The sequence below is a fragment of the Balaenoptera physalus genome (genome assembly GCF_965194825.1).
Source record: "Balaenoptera physalus genome assembly, chromosome: 19".
NCBI classification, from domain to species: Eukaryota; Metazoa; Chordata; class Mammalia; order Artiodactyla; family Balaenopteridae; genus Balaenoptera; species Balaenoptera physalus.
The window spans coordinates 7845519-7863563 of NC_138900.1; the positions used below are offsets into that span (position 1 = coordinate 7845519).

General features: G+C 56.2%; 1 protein-coding gene across 2 annotated transcripts; it reads left to right on the top strand.

The window, feature by feature from the left end:
• The first annotated feature begins 3648 nt into the window (after positions 1–3648).
• On the top strand, positions 3649–15433 carry NTN5 (netrin 5). Of its 2 annotated transcripts, none has more exons than XM_082437396.1 (7): positions 3649–3787; positions 5795–6446; positions 9421–9609; positions 9867–10016; positions 10442–10495; positions 10714–10794; positions 12121–13919. In XM_082437396.1, exons 2-7 carry the CDS (start codon positions 5816–5818, stop codon positions 12483–12485), a joined length of 1470 nt encoding a protein of 489 aa, XP_082293522.1. In that variant the 5' UTR covers positions 3649–3787; positions 5795–5815; the 3' UTR covers positions 12486–13919. The 2 variants fall into 2 exon arrangements, with proteins under 2 accessions (XP_082293522.1, XP_082293521.1); XM_082437395.1 differs by lacking the exon at positions 3649–3787 and adding an exon at positions 3849–4274 and having other exon boundaries at positions 12121–15433.
• The last annotated feature ends 2612 nt before the right edge of the window (positions 15434–18045 follow it).

Here is an 18045-nt window from a genome sequence, read left to right on the forward strand (position 1 = left end):
GCCTACACTTCTGAACCTACCCAGACTCCCTCCAGCTCCTGCCTCTGACTGGGCTCCATGAACCTCAGTTTCCCCATCCTTGTAATAGGGTGGAGAATCCCTTCTTCAGGGGTTGCTTCTTTTTCAGTCCATCTCTCCTCCAGCTCTCCCCTGGGCTCCCAGAAACGGCCTTTTCACGCTGGGTCTCCAGTGTGTCCTGACCCGCTGTGTCCTCTCCCCTCCTCTGTTCCCCTGACCAGGCACCTGTGGTTTCCCTGTGGCTGTCCCCGTGCCTGCAGCTCAGGAGACCCCCAAGGCCCCGACAGAAGCCCTAGATTGTGTGGCCCCCGCTCTTCCTCATCTGGCTTCCATCTCACCCCCTCAGGCTCCCCATCTCTCCCTCCCCTGGCCCCCTTAAATGTCAGGGCTCTGTGGGCCTCACCTCCACTCTCCGCCTCCTCTTCCTCCTATATTCCAGGGCTCCTCACTTTATTAATCTGACCCCTGTGGGAAATCTGAACACTCTTGGGCCCTCCTCAAAGGTCTCACATTCAACGTGGGTTCCCAGTGAGGTCAGCTGACTCTTATCACATGAAGTATATATTACGCTCTCTCCCCTGAGATGTACAAGAAATGCCTTGCTCGCTGCTTTAGTTTCCAAAAAGCAAACTAAATCTGCCCCTGAGCCCCTCTTCTCGCTGGGCTGGTAACAACTCTGTCCCAATCACACAGCCTGTCCAGCTCAGGTCCTGCCTGGGGTCCTACGCAGAGGAGGACTCAAGCTTCCGCCTCTGGTCAGCTCACCCAGCTCAGCTAGAGCCCCAGGCCGGTCTCAAAGCCAGCAGGCAAGCTGAGCAGGGACTGGAGCCAGGGCTACTGGGGAGGAGAAACCAGCTCAGCACAGAGGTACCCACCCAGGGTCACCTCCACGCTGTGCGGCTCGTGCAGTTGCACAGGGTCCCTGCTCTGCTCTAGCCGTCTAGAAAGTCTCCATAAGCGAGAGCAAGGCAGCCCGGGTTTTCATTTTGCACTGGGCTCTGCAAATCAGGTGGCCAGTCTGGCTGCCACCTCTGTCCTCCAGTCTCAAGAGCTCCCTCTCCTGGCCTCTCATGAGCCTACACAGCTGAAAAGCCACAGGAAATAGTGAACCAAAGCTGGTGCTTCTGTGCTTCCCGACTCAAGCCAGGCACTGGTTTCGGTGCTTATATCCTGGTCCACAATTCCTGACTGACCATTTTCATGAAGATTGCTGGCAAACGCCAACCTGAGTTGAATTCACTTGGGGACAAAATCTGAACCGACGTGCAGCTATTCATAGACTTGACTTATTTTGGAGCAAACGCCCACGTGTTCTGCTTGCAAAAACAATAATGTTTGATTATGGGATGCTGCCCAGACGCCGCCGGGGGCGTTGTATAATATATAATATAACCTGTGCACCCGTGATGGTGTCAAAACAGCGGTTCTGCAGCATGTCTGGTCCACAGAGTTTCAGATATTAGACGGTAGGCCTATCTTCACTCATTTGGTCCTCATGATCTCCCATGAGGAAGGTACTTTTTTCATGCCAATTTAACAGAAGAGGAAACTATGACACAGACAGGTTAAGAAACTTGCTTTGGGTCACGCAGCTAGGGAAGATGTGGAGCCTGGATTTGAAACCGGTGTGGTTCAGGAATCTGTGCTCCTAATTACTATCCTGGATTTTTCCACTATGTTCTGAGGAAGGGATACTCAGCTGCACACTCCAAGCGCAGTTACTCAGGGGCTTTGACACGCCCTGCCTCCTGGGGCCTCTGTGATTTCTGCATCACCGAGACAGGGATGAAAGATGTCTCTGGAAGCCCAGAGGTGTGGGTCCCACCCTGCTGAGCCCACCTCAGAGCTGTGGCCCTGGGAGGTCCTGCCTCTGGGGCGCTGTGAGGGTAAAGGTGCCCCATACTTGAGGAACTGCCCCTTCCCCCCAAAGTCTCCTCCCCAACTCGGGGAGTTGTTTCCTCTCTCCTCTCTGCTTCTACCCCCCACCCCAGGCCCCTTCAGGGGTGATAATCGCCTCAGGCAGCTCAGACTATTAAAAGCAAAAGTGAGAAAGCAAGCTTCCCTCCAGGGAACATTAGCTTAAGAAACTTCTAGTGGGGGTGGGGGGAGGATATAAAGAGAGACCTAAACCTTCTTCCTGAGTTTTCTCTGACAGCAAAATTAGCCTTGGCACTGGCCACTCCCTGTGCCTGGGTCCTCCTGCCCCGATGCCCACGTGGGCATCTTGCCCTCACCTCCTCCAGGTCTCAGCCCAAATGTCCCCCTGACCCCCAACCCCCAAACTACTTCCCTACTTGCTTTTGCTCCAAAGCATCTGTCACCGTCCACCTTTCTCTAGAACATAATGACTTGCTACTCTTTTGTCGCGCTCTTGCTCTCTGGACTGTGCGCCTGACAAGGACGGGCTGCTGCGCGTGTGGCGGCCTCAGCAGAGCGTCAGACACGCAGTAGGAAGTCAGCGAGCTCCAGCTGAATGGATCGGTGCGGCGAGTACTGCACTAGTTACCCTGTCCATCACGCCGCCCGCCCGGGATCTCACATGCCCCCCTCTGACTTGGTGGCGTCTCCTTCTCCGGCAGCTAACTCCTCCTCCTCACAGCTTACCCATGTCCCCCCCTGCCTCCTGCCCCCGGGGCTGCATCTCCACTGCCGGGTGTGAGGGTCACCCAGAACCAGAACCACGGGTAGCCTTGGCTGTGCCCTCCCGCCCCAGACACTGGGTCCCCAAATCCCTGTCAGGGTCGGGCCCACGCTGTGCCACAATCAATGCACTCAAGGCCACAGCAGCAAATGTGGTGCCCCATCTTCCTGAGGCCGTTGCTTTTCTCAGGGGGAAGTGACGAAAAATATTATTTTTCTAGTCAAAACCATTCGGATATATAATGGAGATGAGGGCGACATTTGCATGAAAGGTTCATGAGTGAAGTGTTGAGGCCTCACAGTAAACTGGCCATGGAGGGAGCCGCTTTGAGCTCAGTCCCCCCGGGGGTCCCTGATTTCTCCCTCCAGCCGCTAGAACCACCAAGGTCCCAGGCATTCGTATCTCCCCCTCCTCCTTCCCCACCACCTTAGAAAGCAGCCCAAGTCTTTGGGTTTCCGGGTGGGTGGTGTGACCCTTCAAAGAGCACTGATTTTTTTAGGGCTTGAAAGCGACTGACCTTCATGCTCAGTTGACCCACAGCTGACAGAAGGTTCCAGAGGGCAGGAGGGGCTGGCTTGGGGTCACACAGCCAGAGGCCCACGTCCCGCCTCAGCGTCAGCGGCCCTGCCAGCGCCGCCCTCCCCAGCAGGCCAGCCCCTTCCTGATCACAGCCACCACGTGCCGGGGCTGAGCCCGAGCCTGCAGGCACCGAGGAGCAGCGGGGCAGGGGCGGGCTGTGAGCGGAGCACGGACCCCAGACCCCGGAAAGCCATCTGGCCGCCGTCCCCTCCTACCTGCCTTGAGCCTTCTGGGCCAGCCTGCTCCGGGCTGTCCAGCTGCGGGCCCCGGGGGGGCAACGGGGCTCATGTCCCACACAGTGCCGGGTGGCGTGGCTGCCAGGGGTCCCTGCGGGGAGAGCGTGGCTGCCTTGGCGAGGGGGCTGGGGCGGGGTGGTGCTGGATTCGTAGGCTCTGCTCTGCGCTCCCGCCCAGAACCCCTACTAGCCCGGGGGGCTGAGAACAGCCACTCTGCACTCACTCCCGAGCGCCCACGCTGGCCGCCAAGCTCCTGCGGGAGGGAAGGACCGTGAGCAGCTAACTGCAGGGGACAGTCTCCTCCAGGGCACAGGTTTGGACGACGACAGGGGTGAAGGGTGGGGTGTGTGCAAAAGAAGCCGGGGAAAGGGGCCTGGGTCCCAGGTGGAACCCCACACTGCCCAGGCAAGAGGCCTGACCCTGGACCTGGTGGGTACCCGCTAGACTCTGCTCCTTAAAGTGGGGGCCAGGGTGGGCTACAGTCTCCAGAAGGGGCAGGGACTGGGGGCCGGACATCTGGGCTCCCCAGTGGCAGGCGGTGGCGTCTGGATCCCCCAGGAACACCGTGGCACTCAGCCCAGTTGCCCGGGGTACTAAGGGCCAGAAAGCGGTACCCCGTGAACCGCCCAGGCAAGAGAGGAGGTGGGAGATGGGGTGAGCCCCTTAAGGCCGGTGCCGGGGGACTGGGGCAAATGCCCGGCGCAAAAGCTCAAAATGGCGCCAGGCTCCTCCTCGGGAGGCGCGGAGGGCCACGCCCGTCGTCTGCGGCGGGGGAGGCGGTCTCCGCACCGGGCGATGCGGTAGGAACGCTGCGGGCTGTGAAATCAGGCTGGGAGGACGGGACCCACCCGCATCCACTGCTACCTCTTCGACTCCCAGCTGGGGCACAAACCCGGGTCCAGATTCAGAGCCAGGGGCCTGGACAGTGGGGCCCAGAAGGGCTCCAAGGCCCCCAGACCCGAGTGGGCTCATTAGGGGCTGCCAGCCTGGGGGGGGTGGGGGGGTGGGCGCGCATTTCCGCTCCGGGTCCATCCTCGATCCTGCCACCCCCGGCTCTGGACTTCTGGTCCCCGCGGACGCCCTAGCATCTGGCCCTGCCCTGTCTCCCTCTCTCCTCCCTTAGTACCCGCCACCCCCGACATCTGTTTCCCCTTCTGCTCTGGGGACCTTAGGACTGGAGGGGAATGCGGGGGCTCTGATTCCCGGACCCTGAGGCCTAGGAGGGCAGTGGAGGGTGGGGTGGGCAGAGGTTATCAGAAATGCAAGCACAGGGTCCTCCCATCACGAGTCCCAAGGGGAAACCAGGGGTCTGCCTTCCCAGCCCAGGCTTCCAGCCCCCAGGCATCCCGGTCCCCATCGGGTCCCTGAGCACAGCTCTTGGGGCTTTGAACCTGGGTGAGAAAGGGTTAAGGGCGGGTGGAGGCTAGGGGTGGGTGGCAGGGAGGCCTGGTTGTTTGGGTTGTTTGGTGATAATCCCCCTCCGTGCCCTGGGCGTGGAGAACAAGGTTAGGGCCCCACGTGGGAAAGGGCCTCCACTCTGATCCCCAATCCCCATGGGCCCGGCCTCCTGCTTCGGCTCCCCTGGCCCAGCACCCCCGGCCTCCCCCGTCCCCCTTCCGCCTCCCCCCAGGTCAGGCCTGCTGGACTCCTCCTGCTCCACAGGTGTCTCTGAGCCCCCCTGCCCACCTGTCTGTCTGTCTCAGCCCCCAGGCTCCCTGGGACCCGGTCCCCCCCACCCTGTGGACTCTGGTTGCCTCCTGGTCTCTCCTGGTGTCCATCCTCTCTCCTCGTAGTCCCTTCTCCCTGCCTGGCCCTTGCCCTTCACTTGCCTCTCCCCCCCACCCCCCTACCTCCCCCACCCCCCGCCACTCTGTCTTTGCCGTCTGTGCCTCTATCCGTCCCTTTCTCTATTTCTTTGTCACTAAGTCTTCATCTGTCTCTAACTCCCCCTCCCCTGCCCACCCGGCTCCTCCTTTCTCCCCCTTGCCCCCTCTTTGGGTTTCCCCATCTGTCCCCCCTCCCTGCCCTCTCCCCAGGGCCCCCTGCCCCTCGACACTGACGGATAGCTCTGGGGTGTTAAGCTACGGATTAGTTCAGGCAAAATTCTCGATTTTGCTTGCGTTCTTTCCCCTTTGGGTTATGTAAACAGTAATTCTCCCCAGATGGAACTATTTTCCTCGCTCAGAAGCAGCCGGGAGGGGTCTGGGGCAGGGCTGGGGGTGGAATGCCAGGCTTCCTCAGGGAGCCTGGGGAGTGGGGTGGAGGCTGACCCCCGAGGGCGGCCTGCGGCCCCCAGCGCAGCCACTCCTCTCCTCTCCAGGTACTTGCCTCTGCCAGAACCATGCCAGTGACCTTTGCCCTCCTGCTCCTCCTGAGCCAGGCCAGCGCAGACCCATGCTACCATCCAGGGGGCCGCCCCCGCTTCTGCCTCCCACCAGTGACCCAGCTGGCCGCCATGGCTGCCTCCTGTCCCCAGGCCTGCATCCCCTCCCCGGGGGCGGATCTCGGCCCCCGGGCCACCTGCAATGGCAGTCTGACCCTGGCTCTGGGTGGCCCCTTCCTCCTGACGTCCGTCAGCCTGCGCTTCTGCACCCCGGGACCCCCAGCCCTGGTCCTGTCTGCCGCCTGGGCCACCGGAGGGCCCTGGAGATCACTGGGGCGCAGACCCGCCTGGCCGGGGGCCTTGGGAGGCCCCGAGACGGTGACCTTCCGAGCCCCACTGGGCCCTAAGGCCAGGGTGGTGGCCAGTCACCTCCGTGTGGAGCTCGGGGGCCAGGCAGGGCTGGCAGCAGCAGGAGTGAGAGGCCGCTGCCAGTGCCATGGCCACGCAGCCCGCTGTGCTGCCCGTGACCGGCCGCCCCGCTGCCGCTGCCGCCACCACACCACCGGCCCAGGGTGTGAGAGCTGCCGCCCATCCCACCGCGACTGGCCCTGGCGGCCTGCCACGCCCCGGCACCCTCACCCTTGCTTGCGTGAGTCCTGGGCCCACCCTGACCCGCCAGCTGGCCCACGGCTCCAGCAGCTGGGCCCTTCTCCCTGAGGGGCAGGATGTTCTCCCCCTCCCCAGCGCTGCACGCTCCTTGCTTCTCCCCGTACTGTCCTCCAGCTAGGCCCCCTCTTCGCTTCCGCCCACTCCCTCCCCACCACCAGTGCCGCCCCCAGACTTCCAGCTGCTTACATGCCCATTAGGGGGCTCCAGCGTCTCCCCGACACTTGATCATGGTGATGGTGATATGGATAACATTTCCTGAGCTCCCAGCCCAGGGCCTGGCTTGGTGCAGGTGCTCAGGTGGTATTTACTGAGTGGTTGTAGGAAAACAGGGCAACTGGACATTTTCGGAATCATCAAATCAACCACAGGGGGTAAGGATTTATTCATTAGACACATATTTATCCAGCAACTACTATGTGCAGGGCAGGTATTGCATCAGGCCCATTTTGCAGATGAGGAGACTGAGGCTAGGGCTGGGAAGTCCCTTGCGCAAGGACATGCAGCCGGAAAGTGGCAGGGCTGGAATCTGAGCTCAGGAGGATAAGCCCAAGGGTCTTAGCTTGTCCTTGCCAGCCACCTTTATGTGCTGTCACACTAGATGTTCTCGGGCAGCAGACACAGGCATGGCCTCAGCAGCCAGCCAGACTGCCTGGGCTCAAATCCCAGCTTCTCTGCTTCCTGGCTGTGTGACCCCCAACAAATGACCAAACCTCTCTTTGCCTCCATTGGCTCACCTGTAATGTGAAGATGGTAACAGCCCTTCCTTTACAGGCTGTAGTGAAAATTCAATACATTAAAATACATAAAGTCCTTAGAATAAAGCCTGATACAGGACCTGGCACGGAGGAAGAGTTATCTGATTCCGCCAATGTTACCATTGCCCAGACGAGGAGGGTGAGGCCCAAGGGGACGTGTCACTTGCCCTACGTCTCACTGTCAGCAAGGGGCAGTGCTGGGACTGGACTCAGAGAAGTCTTCCGAGAGGCTGGGCCATCCACCGGCCTTCCAGCTGGACCAGAGCTCCCCAGGCCCCGCTCAATGCCCTCCCCCATCCTCGGGGTTTCCAGACTGGCCTCCTGAGTCTGGGCCCTTCCCCATCCCTCCAGCGGCTCTCCTCAGAGACAGCCCTCCTCATCCCACCTCCAGCCTGCAGCCTTGCTAGAGGGTCTGAGTGTGTTACATGGCCCTGCTAACTCCACTCCATGGATAGATACACACCACACACACACACACACACACACACACACACACACACACACACACACACCATTCTCTCGCTCCTGGACCTCCCTCTCTCTCCACCTCGCACATCCTTTACCCGTCTCCCCCTCTACGTCTTACTGCAATGTCACGTGGACTAACTTACAGACCATCCCAGCTATCCTCAGCTCCCCACTCTGTCCTCATCACACTTGGGTCCCCTTTGACCCGCTGTTCTCATCATCCCAGGCCTCTGTCCAGTTGGCCCATTCCTACCAGTAAGACCTGATGCCCCTACAGGGGAGTGAGGGAGGGGAGAAACACGTGGCCTGAGCGTGGGGTGGGGTCCGTCCTGGGGGAGGACAGGGCCTGGGAGCTGGGGAGGCTGCCCCTCTGTGGATCACATCCCCTCAGGCTGAGCTGGGCAGCCGACCCTCCGAACCTGGGTAACAGACCAACAGTGTTGTGATGGAGGACGGTCTGGGCAGACAGGATGAAACTAACTCCTGTGGCGGAGCTGTGGGCTTTACAGACACAGTGGCCTGAACCCTTCCCCCAATCCAAGTTTTCTAGTGGGGAGTGAGGTGAAGTGATCACTCTCAGGTCAGAAAGAATCCAAAGCCCAACTCTACTGACTGATAATCTCAAGAGCGCTGCCATCCCTAATGCCTATAAAAACCCTTGAGAGAGGAACTGAGATCCCCACTGGATGGGAGGAAACTGAGGCTCAGAGAGGGGGAGTCATTTTCCCAAGAACACACAGCTGTCTCAGCTCCCTGACCTTCCCGCTACTCCTTGGGGCCCTCAGGACCTGCCAGTCCAGGCCTCTCAAACCTCTTGGGAGTCAAAAACTCCTTACATCTCTCCAAAGAGTGGTCCATGAACCCCCTGCATCAGCATCTCACTTTGGGATGCTTGCTAGACATACAGGCTCCTGGACCCACAGAAGCCCCGGGTTGGGCCCTGGAATCTGTGTTGCTCTTTTTAAACATTTCCTCCATAATCTGGATAAGCGGTAAGGTTTGAGAGCCACTGCTTTTGAAAATCTGATCAACACTCCCCAGCAAAATGTACATGGTAAGTGGTCCTCATGTGAGCTGTGTGAGAAGCACTGGAGTGAGCCTGGGTTCCAATCCTGCCTCTGACCACCCCTCAGCTGCGTTTCTTTGGGCAGGTGACCTCGCCTCTCTGCCTCAGTGTTCACATCTGTAAAATGGGGATGATGACAGCCCCAGTCTCACAGAGCTGCTGTGAGAAGGAAACATGCCAAGCACTCAGCACATGGCACCTGGCACGTGGATGTGCTAAATGGGCAAGGGCATGCTCTGTGTCAGGTACTGAGTTAAGTAAGCACTTTTTACGTAGGTGGTTGCATTTAAACATCATGAAGTAGACACTATAAATGCCATTTTACACCAAAGGAGACTGAGCTACAGAAACGAGTCGTCACTTGCCCACGGAAACAGTGAGACACTTACACGCGGGGGTCTGATTCCACAGCCTAGGCCCAGAGCCGCCACTCTTCTTTACACCCCCTGGTTTCACACAGACATCCAGCATATTCATCAGTCCTCTCGGGCTCACCCAGCTCCAGTCCAGTGCACCCATTTTAAAGATGACAATGAAGAGCTTCTAGGACCCACACTTACCCAGGGACCCCCAGGCAGTCTCTTTCCTGAGGGCAGTGGGGAGAAAGCTGGGAAAGGGGAACAGAAAGCCGGGCCTGATGTGCCCTCACTCCATCCTGTTCCTAGCCTGTTCCTGCAACCAGCACGCGCGACGCTGTAGGTTCAACTCTGAGCTGTTCAGGCTGTCGGGCGGCCGGAGTGGGGGTGTTTGTGAGCGGTGCCGCCACCACACAGCCGGGCGGCACTGCCACTACTGCCAGCCGGGGTTCTGGAGGGACCCTAGCCAGCCCATCAACAGCCGCAAGGCCTGCAGGGGTGAGTGCAGCCTGAAGCCCAGCCTACAGGGAAAGGAGGCAGGCAGGTCTGAGGGGGGAAGGGCCGGGGGCCTGGATCCTGGGTCTGAGCAGGGAGGGGCTGGGGGGTCTGGATCCGGGGTCTGAGGGGGCAGGGGCCGGGGGCCTGGATCCTGGGTCTGAGGGAGGAGTGGCCAGGGAATTCCAGTCTCCTCAGTCCTTGGGGAGGAAGAGGCTGGGAGCCTGCACCCCACATCCCCAGCTCCTCTCCTCGTGTAGCCTGCCAGTGCCATCCTATCGGGGCGACAGGTGGTACCTGCAACCAGACCAGTGGGCAGTGCTCCTGCAAGTTAGGGGTCACTGGCCTGACATGCAGCCGCTGTGGTCCCGGCTACCAGCAGAGCCGCTCCCCCAGGATGCCCTGCCAGCGTGAGTCCTGAGGGACAGGGCCCAAGTCTGAAGTGGGGTGGGAAGGAGACATCCCAGATCTCCAGGGGGCAGGTGCCGTGAGGACCTGGTCCGTAGGAGACGGAAGCTAGAGAGTGGAGGCCGGACTCTGAGTCCTTAGGGAGGTGAAGACTGAAAGTCCAGTCTCCTCCATCTTGGGGACGAAGAGGGTGGGAGCCTGGATTCCTGGGTCTGAGGGAGGAAGGGGCTGGGGACCTGGACTTCTGAGTCTTAAGAAAGTGGCTAGGGACCAGGACTCCAGGTCCTGGGGGAGAAAGGCAAAGTGTGCTTCCACTCTTGGGCCTCAGGGGAATAGACATTTGGGGTCTGGATGCCTGGCTTCCTCGGGGGGAGCGGGCTGCGGATGGGAGGCACTAAGGCCCTGTCTCTCCTCTGCTCTTTCACAGGAATTCCAGAGGCAACCACCACCCTTGCTACAACCGCTCATGCTTACAGCTCAGGTAAGGCAGGCTGGCCTAGAAACCCCTGGCAGCAAGAGGGATCAGGGATGGGCTGACGGGGCCGCCAGGTGGGGATCCAGGGGTGCTCCACCGAGCCCAGTCCCCAAGGGTTCAGGCACCCCAGCCGTCCGTCAAGATGAAATGCAGGGGATGGGCAGGGGCAGAACGCTGCAGTCCAGGCCTCAGGAGCCCACTGCAGACAGCCTGACCCTCCCCAGACCCTCAGTGTCAAAACTACTGCAATATCTCGGACACCAGGGTCCACATGAGCCTTCGGAGGTACTGCCAGCAGGACTACGGTGAGTGCTGGGGAGGAAAAGGCCAGCAGCGGCACAGGGGTTCCGATCTGCTGCAAGCCACCCCCTTCTCTGGCCTTCAGTTTCCTCAGCTTAAATGGGAAGGGGTGTTGGACTCTACAGGGCCTTTCCTGATCTAGAACCTAACAGGACAGCAGACAATGGGCAGAAGGGGCAGTGGGGAGGGGCTGCTCCCTACCTTCCTAGGTCTCCTCTCTCCCCATGTTATTGGCCTTGCAGAGTTTCACGATCTCCTTCAGCCTGACATCTCTGAGGGAGGGAGGTGGCCTCCTGAGGATGGAAGGAGAACGGGGAACTGGTTGAATGGAAGGGACCCTTGCACCGTCTTGTCTGTCTCGGACCCTCTGCCTCCTATCAGGGTCTGAGATATCGGAGCCCCACTCCCACAGACTCACCCCACCGTTCCATAATCCACCAATCCACACCAGCCCCCGACCCCAGGGCCTGTGGCCGCAGGCTCTCTTGGACAATCAGTTCCGCCCAGTCCCAGTTACTTCCCTCAATGGTATAGGATCCCAGACCTCTCCTCCCTGAGGCTCAGCATCTGGCCACTAGTGTCCTTGAACTTCAAAGGTGGAGGCTTCTCCCCCCACCTCCCACAGGGACCTTCTGCCCCAAAAACCCAGCTTGTCTGCCAGAGTCCTGCTCCCAACACGTCTCACCTCACCCCCTCAGAGAGGACACGTCTCTGAATCACCACTAGTATGACCTCGACCCTCAGCTTCCAAGGACTGATCTCCTTCTGGCCCACAAATTAATCCTAAATGCAGATCCCTCCCGTGGCAATACCCCTGTTTTCCAAGGGCTCTGTCTGCTCCTAACACCTTCTGACCCCTTGGCATTAGAGACCTGGACTTGCCTCTTGGGCCTTGTTCCCAGCCCCACCCACTGCAGGGTCCTCCTGGGACCTCTAACCTTTTAAGTAATCCCTGTACCCGCTGCTTCTAATATGACCCCCAAAGCGCCCCATCTGGCATATTCCTGGTGGGCCCCTGGGTTCCTCGCCCTGTCTGGCCTCCTCTCCAGAGGGACCCCCACCCCCGCCTTCCCAATCACAATCCTGTGACCCAACCTCTCGCTCCATAAGCCCCGCCCTCCTTGCTTTGACCCATCTCCCCAGAAAGATCTCACTCCTCACAGCACACGACCAAACCCCCAGACCTCTCACCCTCAAAGGTTCAAGGTCTCTCCCTACTGATGCGATCCCGGAAGCCCACTCTCGGGTCCCGGGCCCCTCCCCACCAGGACTGACCCCACGGGACCCAGAGGCTCCCCACCGCCCAGGCCTGACATCTCCCCTCCCCGCAGTGCTCCGCGCGCAGGTGCTGGCGTCCGAGGCGGCAGGCCCGGCGTGGCAGCGGCTGGCCGTGCGCGTCCTGTCTGTATACAAGCAGCCGGCGCGGCCTGTGCACCGCGGCGGCCAGGACGCCTGGGTGCCCCGCGCCGACCTGGCCTGTGGCTGCTTGCGCCTGCGGCCCGCCACCCACTACCTGCTGCTGGGCAGCGCGGCCGCCGGCTCCGACCCCGCGCGCCTCGTCCTCGACCGCCACGGCCTCGCGCTGCCCTGGAGGCCGCGCTGGGCCCGGCCGCTGCGACGGCTGCAGCAGGAGGAGCGCGCCGGAGGCTGCCACGGCCTGCGGCCTTCGACACCGAGCCCCGAACCCAGGATCTAGAGCCGGAGTCGGGCGGCCTCGAACTCCAAGGAAGGAGCTGGAAGCAACCGCGAGAGGAGTCTTCTACCTCGACGGTGCGTCCCTCAGCAAGCCAATCAGACGCTGCGGAGCCCCTGACGTCACTTGCATGCGCCAGCACCGAGGAGGCATGAGGGACTTTTAAATAAAGGCGGCAAAGCTCTTGGTCTCTGGCTAGGACACTCGGCCTGTGACCTACGCAGCTAGTCCCCTCAATAAAGTCTCAACTCTTGGGGAAAGTCGGCTACAGACCCCTGACCTGTGCTGGGAGGGTATCTGAGGGGCAAATGAAGAAGGCCACGAGGAAATCTGTGGAGCCGAATATGGCTACAGCTCTCTGACACAATAGCCAATCCAATGAAAGAGCTGATATGACGTCACTGGGTGCTAGTCGGATTTATGTTGCCTGACGATTGGTTAAAGCCGGTGGGAGGGGAGGGTGGCTAGAAAAGGCGGGAAATACAACTGAGGAAAGCACAGCAGTGTCAGATTTCCAGAAAGTTCCAGATTGAGAAACACTTGGTTTCTGATGGCCCCAGGATGGTCTCTGAGAAAAGAATAATGGAACTTTGAGTGACTATCTGAACAGGGTTCTCATGGGTTCACCTGGTCTTGAAGCACAGCCTAAACCCCTGCCTGAGGGAATAGCCAATTGGGAGCCACAGAGTGGTGTGACGTCACTTGGTGCTAGGCAGAATTCGATTCCACCCAACAGCTGGGTACCTACAGGCCAGAGGGATGGGGTTAAAAAGGCAGGAAGCTTAAGTACTATGGAATGGAAGGCCGTCGAGGCCTATGATCTTCCTTGTCACCCTGGCCTCTGCCCCCACAATCAACAAAAAAATTTCAAATTTGGGTGACCTTGGTAGGAGAGAAAGTGAGCTAGTACTTTGAAGGAATCTCAGACAAAGTGATATGACTTAAGGTCCACTGGGGCCTAGAGAGCAACCTATTCTTTCCCTGAGAGAAAAGCAGGCCTCTTAGCCAGTGGGGAGTCAGGCTGGGCCATGCTGTCATTGGGTGCTAGGCAGAGAGAACAGACCCTCCCGCCAATGTTCTGGGTATGCTCCTGAGGAGACTAAGAAAGGCAGGAAATAGCCTTCAGGAGGTGACTATTTGACCCCCAGGCTACCAATACTATCCTATATATGGGGAGGCTTGCCTTTGGCTTCCAACTGGGACCTGGGTGCGGGCATCTCTGAAGCAGGAGTTAGGAGTCTTTAAGGGGTTTTCTAAGAAGAGTTCTGTGTTTCAGAAAAGTTCTAGATTCCTTATCTTGCTCTTTCCATCCTTTCTTAAAATCAGTTCAATTGGGCACTTACCCCACTACTTCACCCTCACATCTACTTACAACTTTAATAATATATTGGCCAGGGACTTCCCTGGTGGTGCAGTGGTTAAGAATCCGCCTGCCAATGCAGGGGACACGGGTTTGAGCCCTGGTCCGGGAAGATCCCACAAGCCGCGGAGCCCGGGCGCCACAACTACTGAGCCTGTGCTCTAGAGCCCGCGAGCCACGACTACTGAGCCCTCGTGCCACAACTACTGAAGTCCGCGCGTGCCTAGAGCCCGTGCTCTGCAACAAGAGAAGCCAACGCAATGAGAAGCACACGCACCACAACGAAGAGTAGCCCCCTCTTGCTGCAACTAGAGAAAGCCTGCACACATTGAAGACCCAATGCTGCCAAAAATAAATGAATAAAATAAATAAATTTATTAAAAAAAATATATTAGCTAGCTTTTTTACGAACAAAACTGAGTTTATTAGGGACTAGCAGAGAAATCACAATCAGCGATATGCAAAGATGGGTGACCATAAGCAAATACAGAGAACAAGCAAGGGGAACATGCTTTTATAGGGAAAAGAGGAGAGTTGGGGGGGCCGTAATAACCAAAGAGTCCATTGGAGGAAACTGGGAGTCCAAAGTATGGAGGTTTCGCATTGGTTGGCCTGCTACAGTCTGACTGGCTGAGCTGCCCTGGATGGAGAGAAGTTTTCTTCTTCCTTCTGATAGTAGCCTAGAGGTACCTTCCTATCACAGATGTAGGTTTACTTCTCTCCTGTTAATTGAGGTCTCCTGGCAGGATCCGAGAGCTCCCCCTACAGGCCTGTCCCAACTCCAACTCTACCTGAGGTTTCTTCAGTTACACATACTAAATATGTTCATAATTCGGCCATTTTTTTTACCATTTCCACTGCTACCACCTTGAGCCAAGCCATCACCACTCTTTGCCCGGATTACAGGTAGTCTCCATACTGGTCTCCCCACTACCCTCTTAGAGTCTTCTTCACACAAAAGCTAGGATAATGATTTCAAACCTAAGTCAGACCGTGCTGTTACTATGCTCAAAACTCTTGATTGTCTTCCCATCTTTCTCAGAATAAGATCCGAAGTCTTTGCCCTGCCCTACAAAGCCTTACTTGATCCACTCCCACCCCATACCTGACCTCACCTCTTACAACTCTCCCTCATTCACCCCTCTGCAGCTACACTGGTCTCCTTCCTGTTCCTTTAAAAACCAAGAACACTCTGCTTCAGGGCCTTTGCACTTGCCCTTCTCTCTTCCTGGGACACACTGCCTTGTAGAGCAGCAAGCTAGTTCCCGTACACCATTAAGGACTTCCATTAGTCAGGTTAGGCTAGCCCTGTTGGCTTGACACAATGAGAGTTGATTTCTTTCTCATGTCCCTGTCCCACGCAAGTCAGCAAGGGGCGATTTTCCACACAGTCACTGAAGCACCCAGGCTCAGAGGCAACCACCGTCTTGTCACTGCACCAGCTGCAACCCATGGTATCCTTGATCACTGGGGAGGGGGGAGAGAGACAGACAGACAGACAGACAGACAGAGGGTATTGAATGGTCCCACACAAGAAATAGATGCTTTGGCCCAGGAACGACTCTAGCCCTTCCACTCACAGCTCATTAGTCAGGATTACAGTTGCACAAAGGCAGGAAAGCAGAATTCTCCTATATGCCCAGAAAGAGAGAAGAACCAGTGTATTAGTTTTCTATTGCTGCCATAACAAAGTAACACAAATTCAGCTGCTAAAACAACACAGATTTATTCTCTGACAATTCTGGAGGTCCAAAGCCCAACATGGATTTTACTGGGCTGAAATCAAGGTGTCAGCAAAGCTGCATTCCTTCTGGAACCTCTAGGGAAGAATGTTTCCTTTCCATTCCCTGCTCCTAGAGGCCACTTGCATTCCTTGGTTCATGGCCCCTTCCTCTAACTTCAAAGCCAATAATGGTAAGTCGAGTCCTTTTCACACTTCAAATTTCTCCTGCCTCTTCTTTTTCTCCTCCTTCTCCTCCTCCTCCTTCTTCTTCTTCCTCTCTTTTTTTTTTAAAAAAAAATTTGTCTCCTGCCTCTTCTTCTGTCCTCACATCTTTTTCTCCTCACAGCCTGGAAAGTTTCTCTGCTTTTAAAGGCCAATGTGATTAGATGGAGCCCACCCAGATAATCTAGAATGATCTCTCCATCTCAAGGACCTTAACCTTAATCATATCTGTAAAGTACATTTTGGCATATAAGGTAACATAGTCACTGGTTCCAAGGATTAGAGTGTGGACACCTTTGGAGGCCATTATTCTGCCTACTACCACTAGATATGGGTGAGCACTAGAATTTTCCACCACAAGGCTCTGTTCAAATTTCAGAGCATCAGAGAAAACTTCCCTGATGACCTTAACTAAATAGAAGCTTCCTCCTATCATTCTCATTCTTTTGTCCTGCTTTATTTTTCTTTTTAGCACATATCTTTTTAGCACCTGATATATTAAATGTTCCTCTATTGTTTACTATTTCTCTATTTCTTCCACTAGAACGTGAGCTCCATGGGAGCAGGGATTTTGTATCCCCTACATCTAGAAAGGTGTATGACATGTAGTATATGCTCAATAAATACTTGTTGAAAGACTGGTCAACGAATGGTCTAACTTGCAGCCCAACTGAACCTGAAGTGGTACCTCAAGCATCTGTATTATTAGGAGCCATAGTAAACCCCAAATAACATTGGCTTAAACAAAATAGAAATTTATTTCTCTCTTGCACCAAAGAGGTCTGAAGATGGTCACACCACTAGGAACCTTGTTGCTTTCCTCTCCACCATCCTTAGAAGGATCCTTGTCTTCATGGTCCAAAGTGGCAGCTAGTGCTACAGCCAGCACATCTAGATCCATGCAGCAAGATGGAGGCAGGCAAAGAGAAAAGACCAAAAGCTCCATGCAGCTGACTTACCATGTTTTCCAAAAGCTGCTACACAATCCCTCTGTTCTCATCTCATTGGCCAGAATTTAGTCACATGGCCACACCTAGCTGCAAGAGAGTGTGGAAATATAGCCTTTAATGCTGGGCTGTCTCAGACCCAACTAAATAGGATGTTTTGATGTCAAGGAAAGAGAAGAGAAAGGATATTTGGGGAAATTAATGGGCCTGGCTTAATGCCAGGCCCTCAGCCAACCAGAATACAGAGTATACAATGACGTCATGAGGTGTTAGGCTGAGCAGTATTTTGACATTTCTAGAAAAAGAGAAGCTGAGATTGGAAGTAGATGATGTATGGCCATGACCTTTCATCCTATGTCCTGTTGCCCTCACCTTGGATTTGTGGCTGTTTCGTTTGATGCTCTAACCCAAGCCCCTAGGACACAGTAAGTACGCAACAAATATTTGCTGAATAAATGGGCAGGTCCTATTATTATACCCATTATACAGATGAAGCAATTGAGGCTTCCAGGGGGACTTCACCTTGAGATGGGGGCAGGGATTAAAACACACATGTGTTTGGGTTTGGCTAGAATCCTTAACCACCTCTTCGATAAAGAAACTGAACGAGAGGAACTTCCCAGGTGGTCCAGTGGTTACGAATCCGCCTTCCAATGCAGGGGACATGGGTTTGATCCCTGGTCGGGGAACTAAGATCCCACATGCTGCGGGGCAACTGAGCCCAGTGCACTGCAACTACTGAGCCTGCGCACCGCAATGAAAAACCCCGTGTGCCGCAACAGAAGATCCCACATGCTGCAACTAAGACCTGACACGGCCAAATAAATAAATAAATACAAATCTAAATCTTAAAAAAAAAAGAAGAAGAAGAAAGAAAGAAGCAATGATAGAGGCAAGGAGACTTAGCATCCATCACACAAGTAGCTGGCAAGTAGCCGGCATTCAAACTTAGTTCTCCAGAGCTGAGCTATCCAATCAGTAGCCACTGCCACATTGGTGGTGGATGGATAACATATCCGACAGAGCAGATAAAGAACATTTCCATCATCGCAGAAACTTCTATTGGACGGCACTGCTCTCGAGACGATTTTCATGAAGTGCATGGACTCTGGAGCCAGACCACCTGGGTTCAAATCCCTCTCTGTCCCTCAGTTTTCTCATCTGTGAAATGGGGGTGGTGATGATGATGATAATAGGAAGTAACCCACAGGGCATATTATGAGGATTAAATGAATTAACATGTGTAGGTAATGGGCTTAGAACAGTGTCTGGCACAGAGTAAGAGCCATTGGAGTTTGTTTTTATTATTTA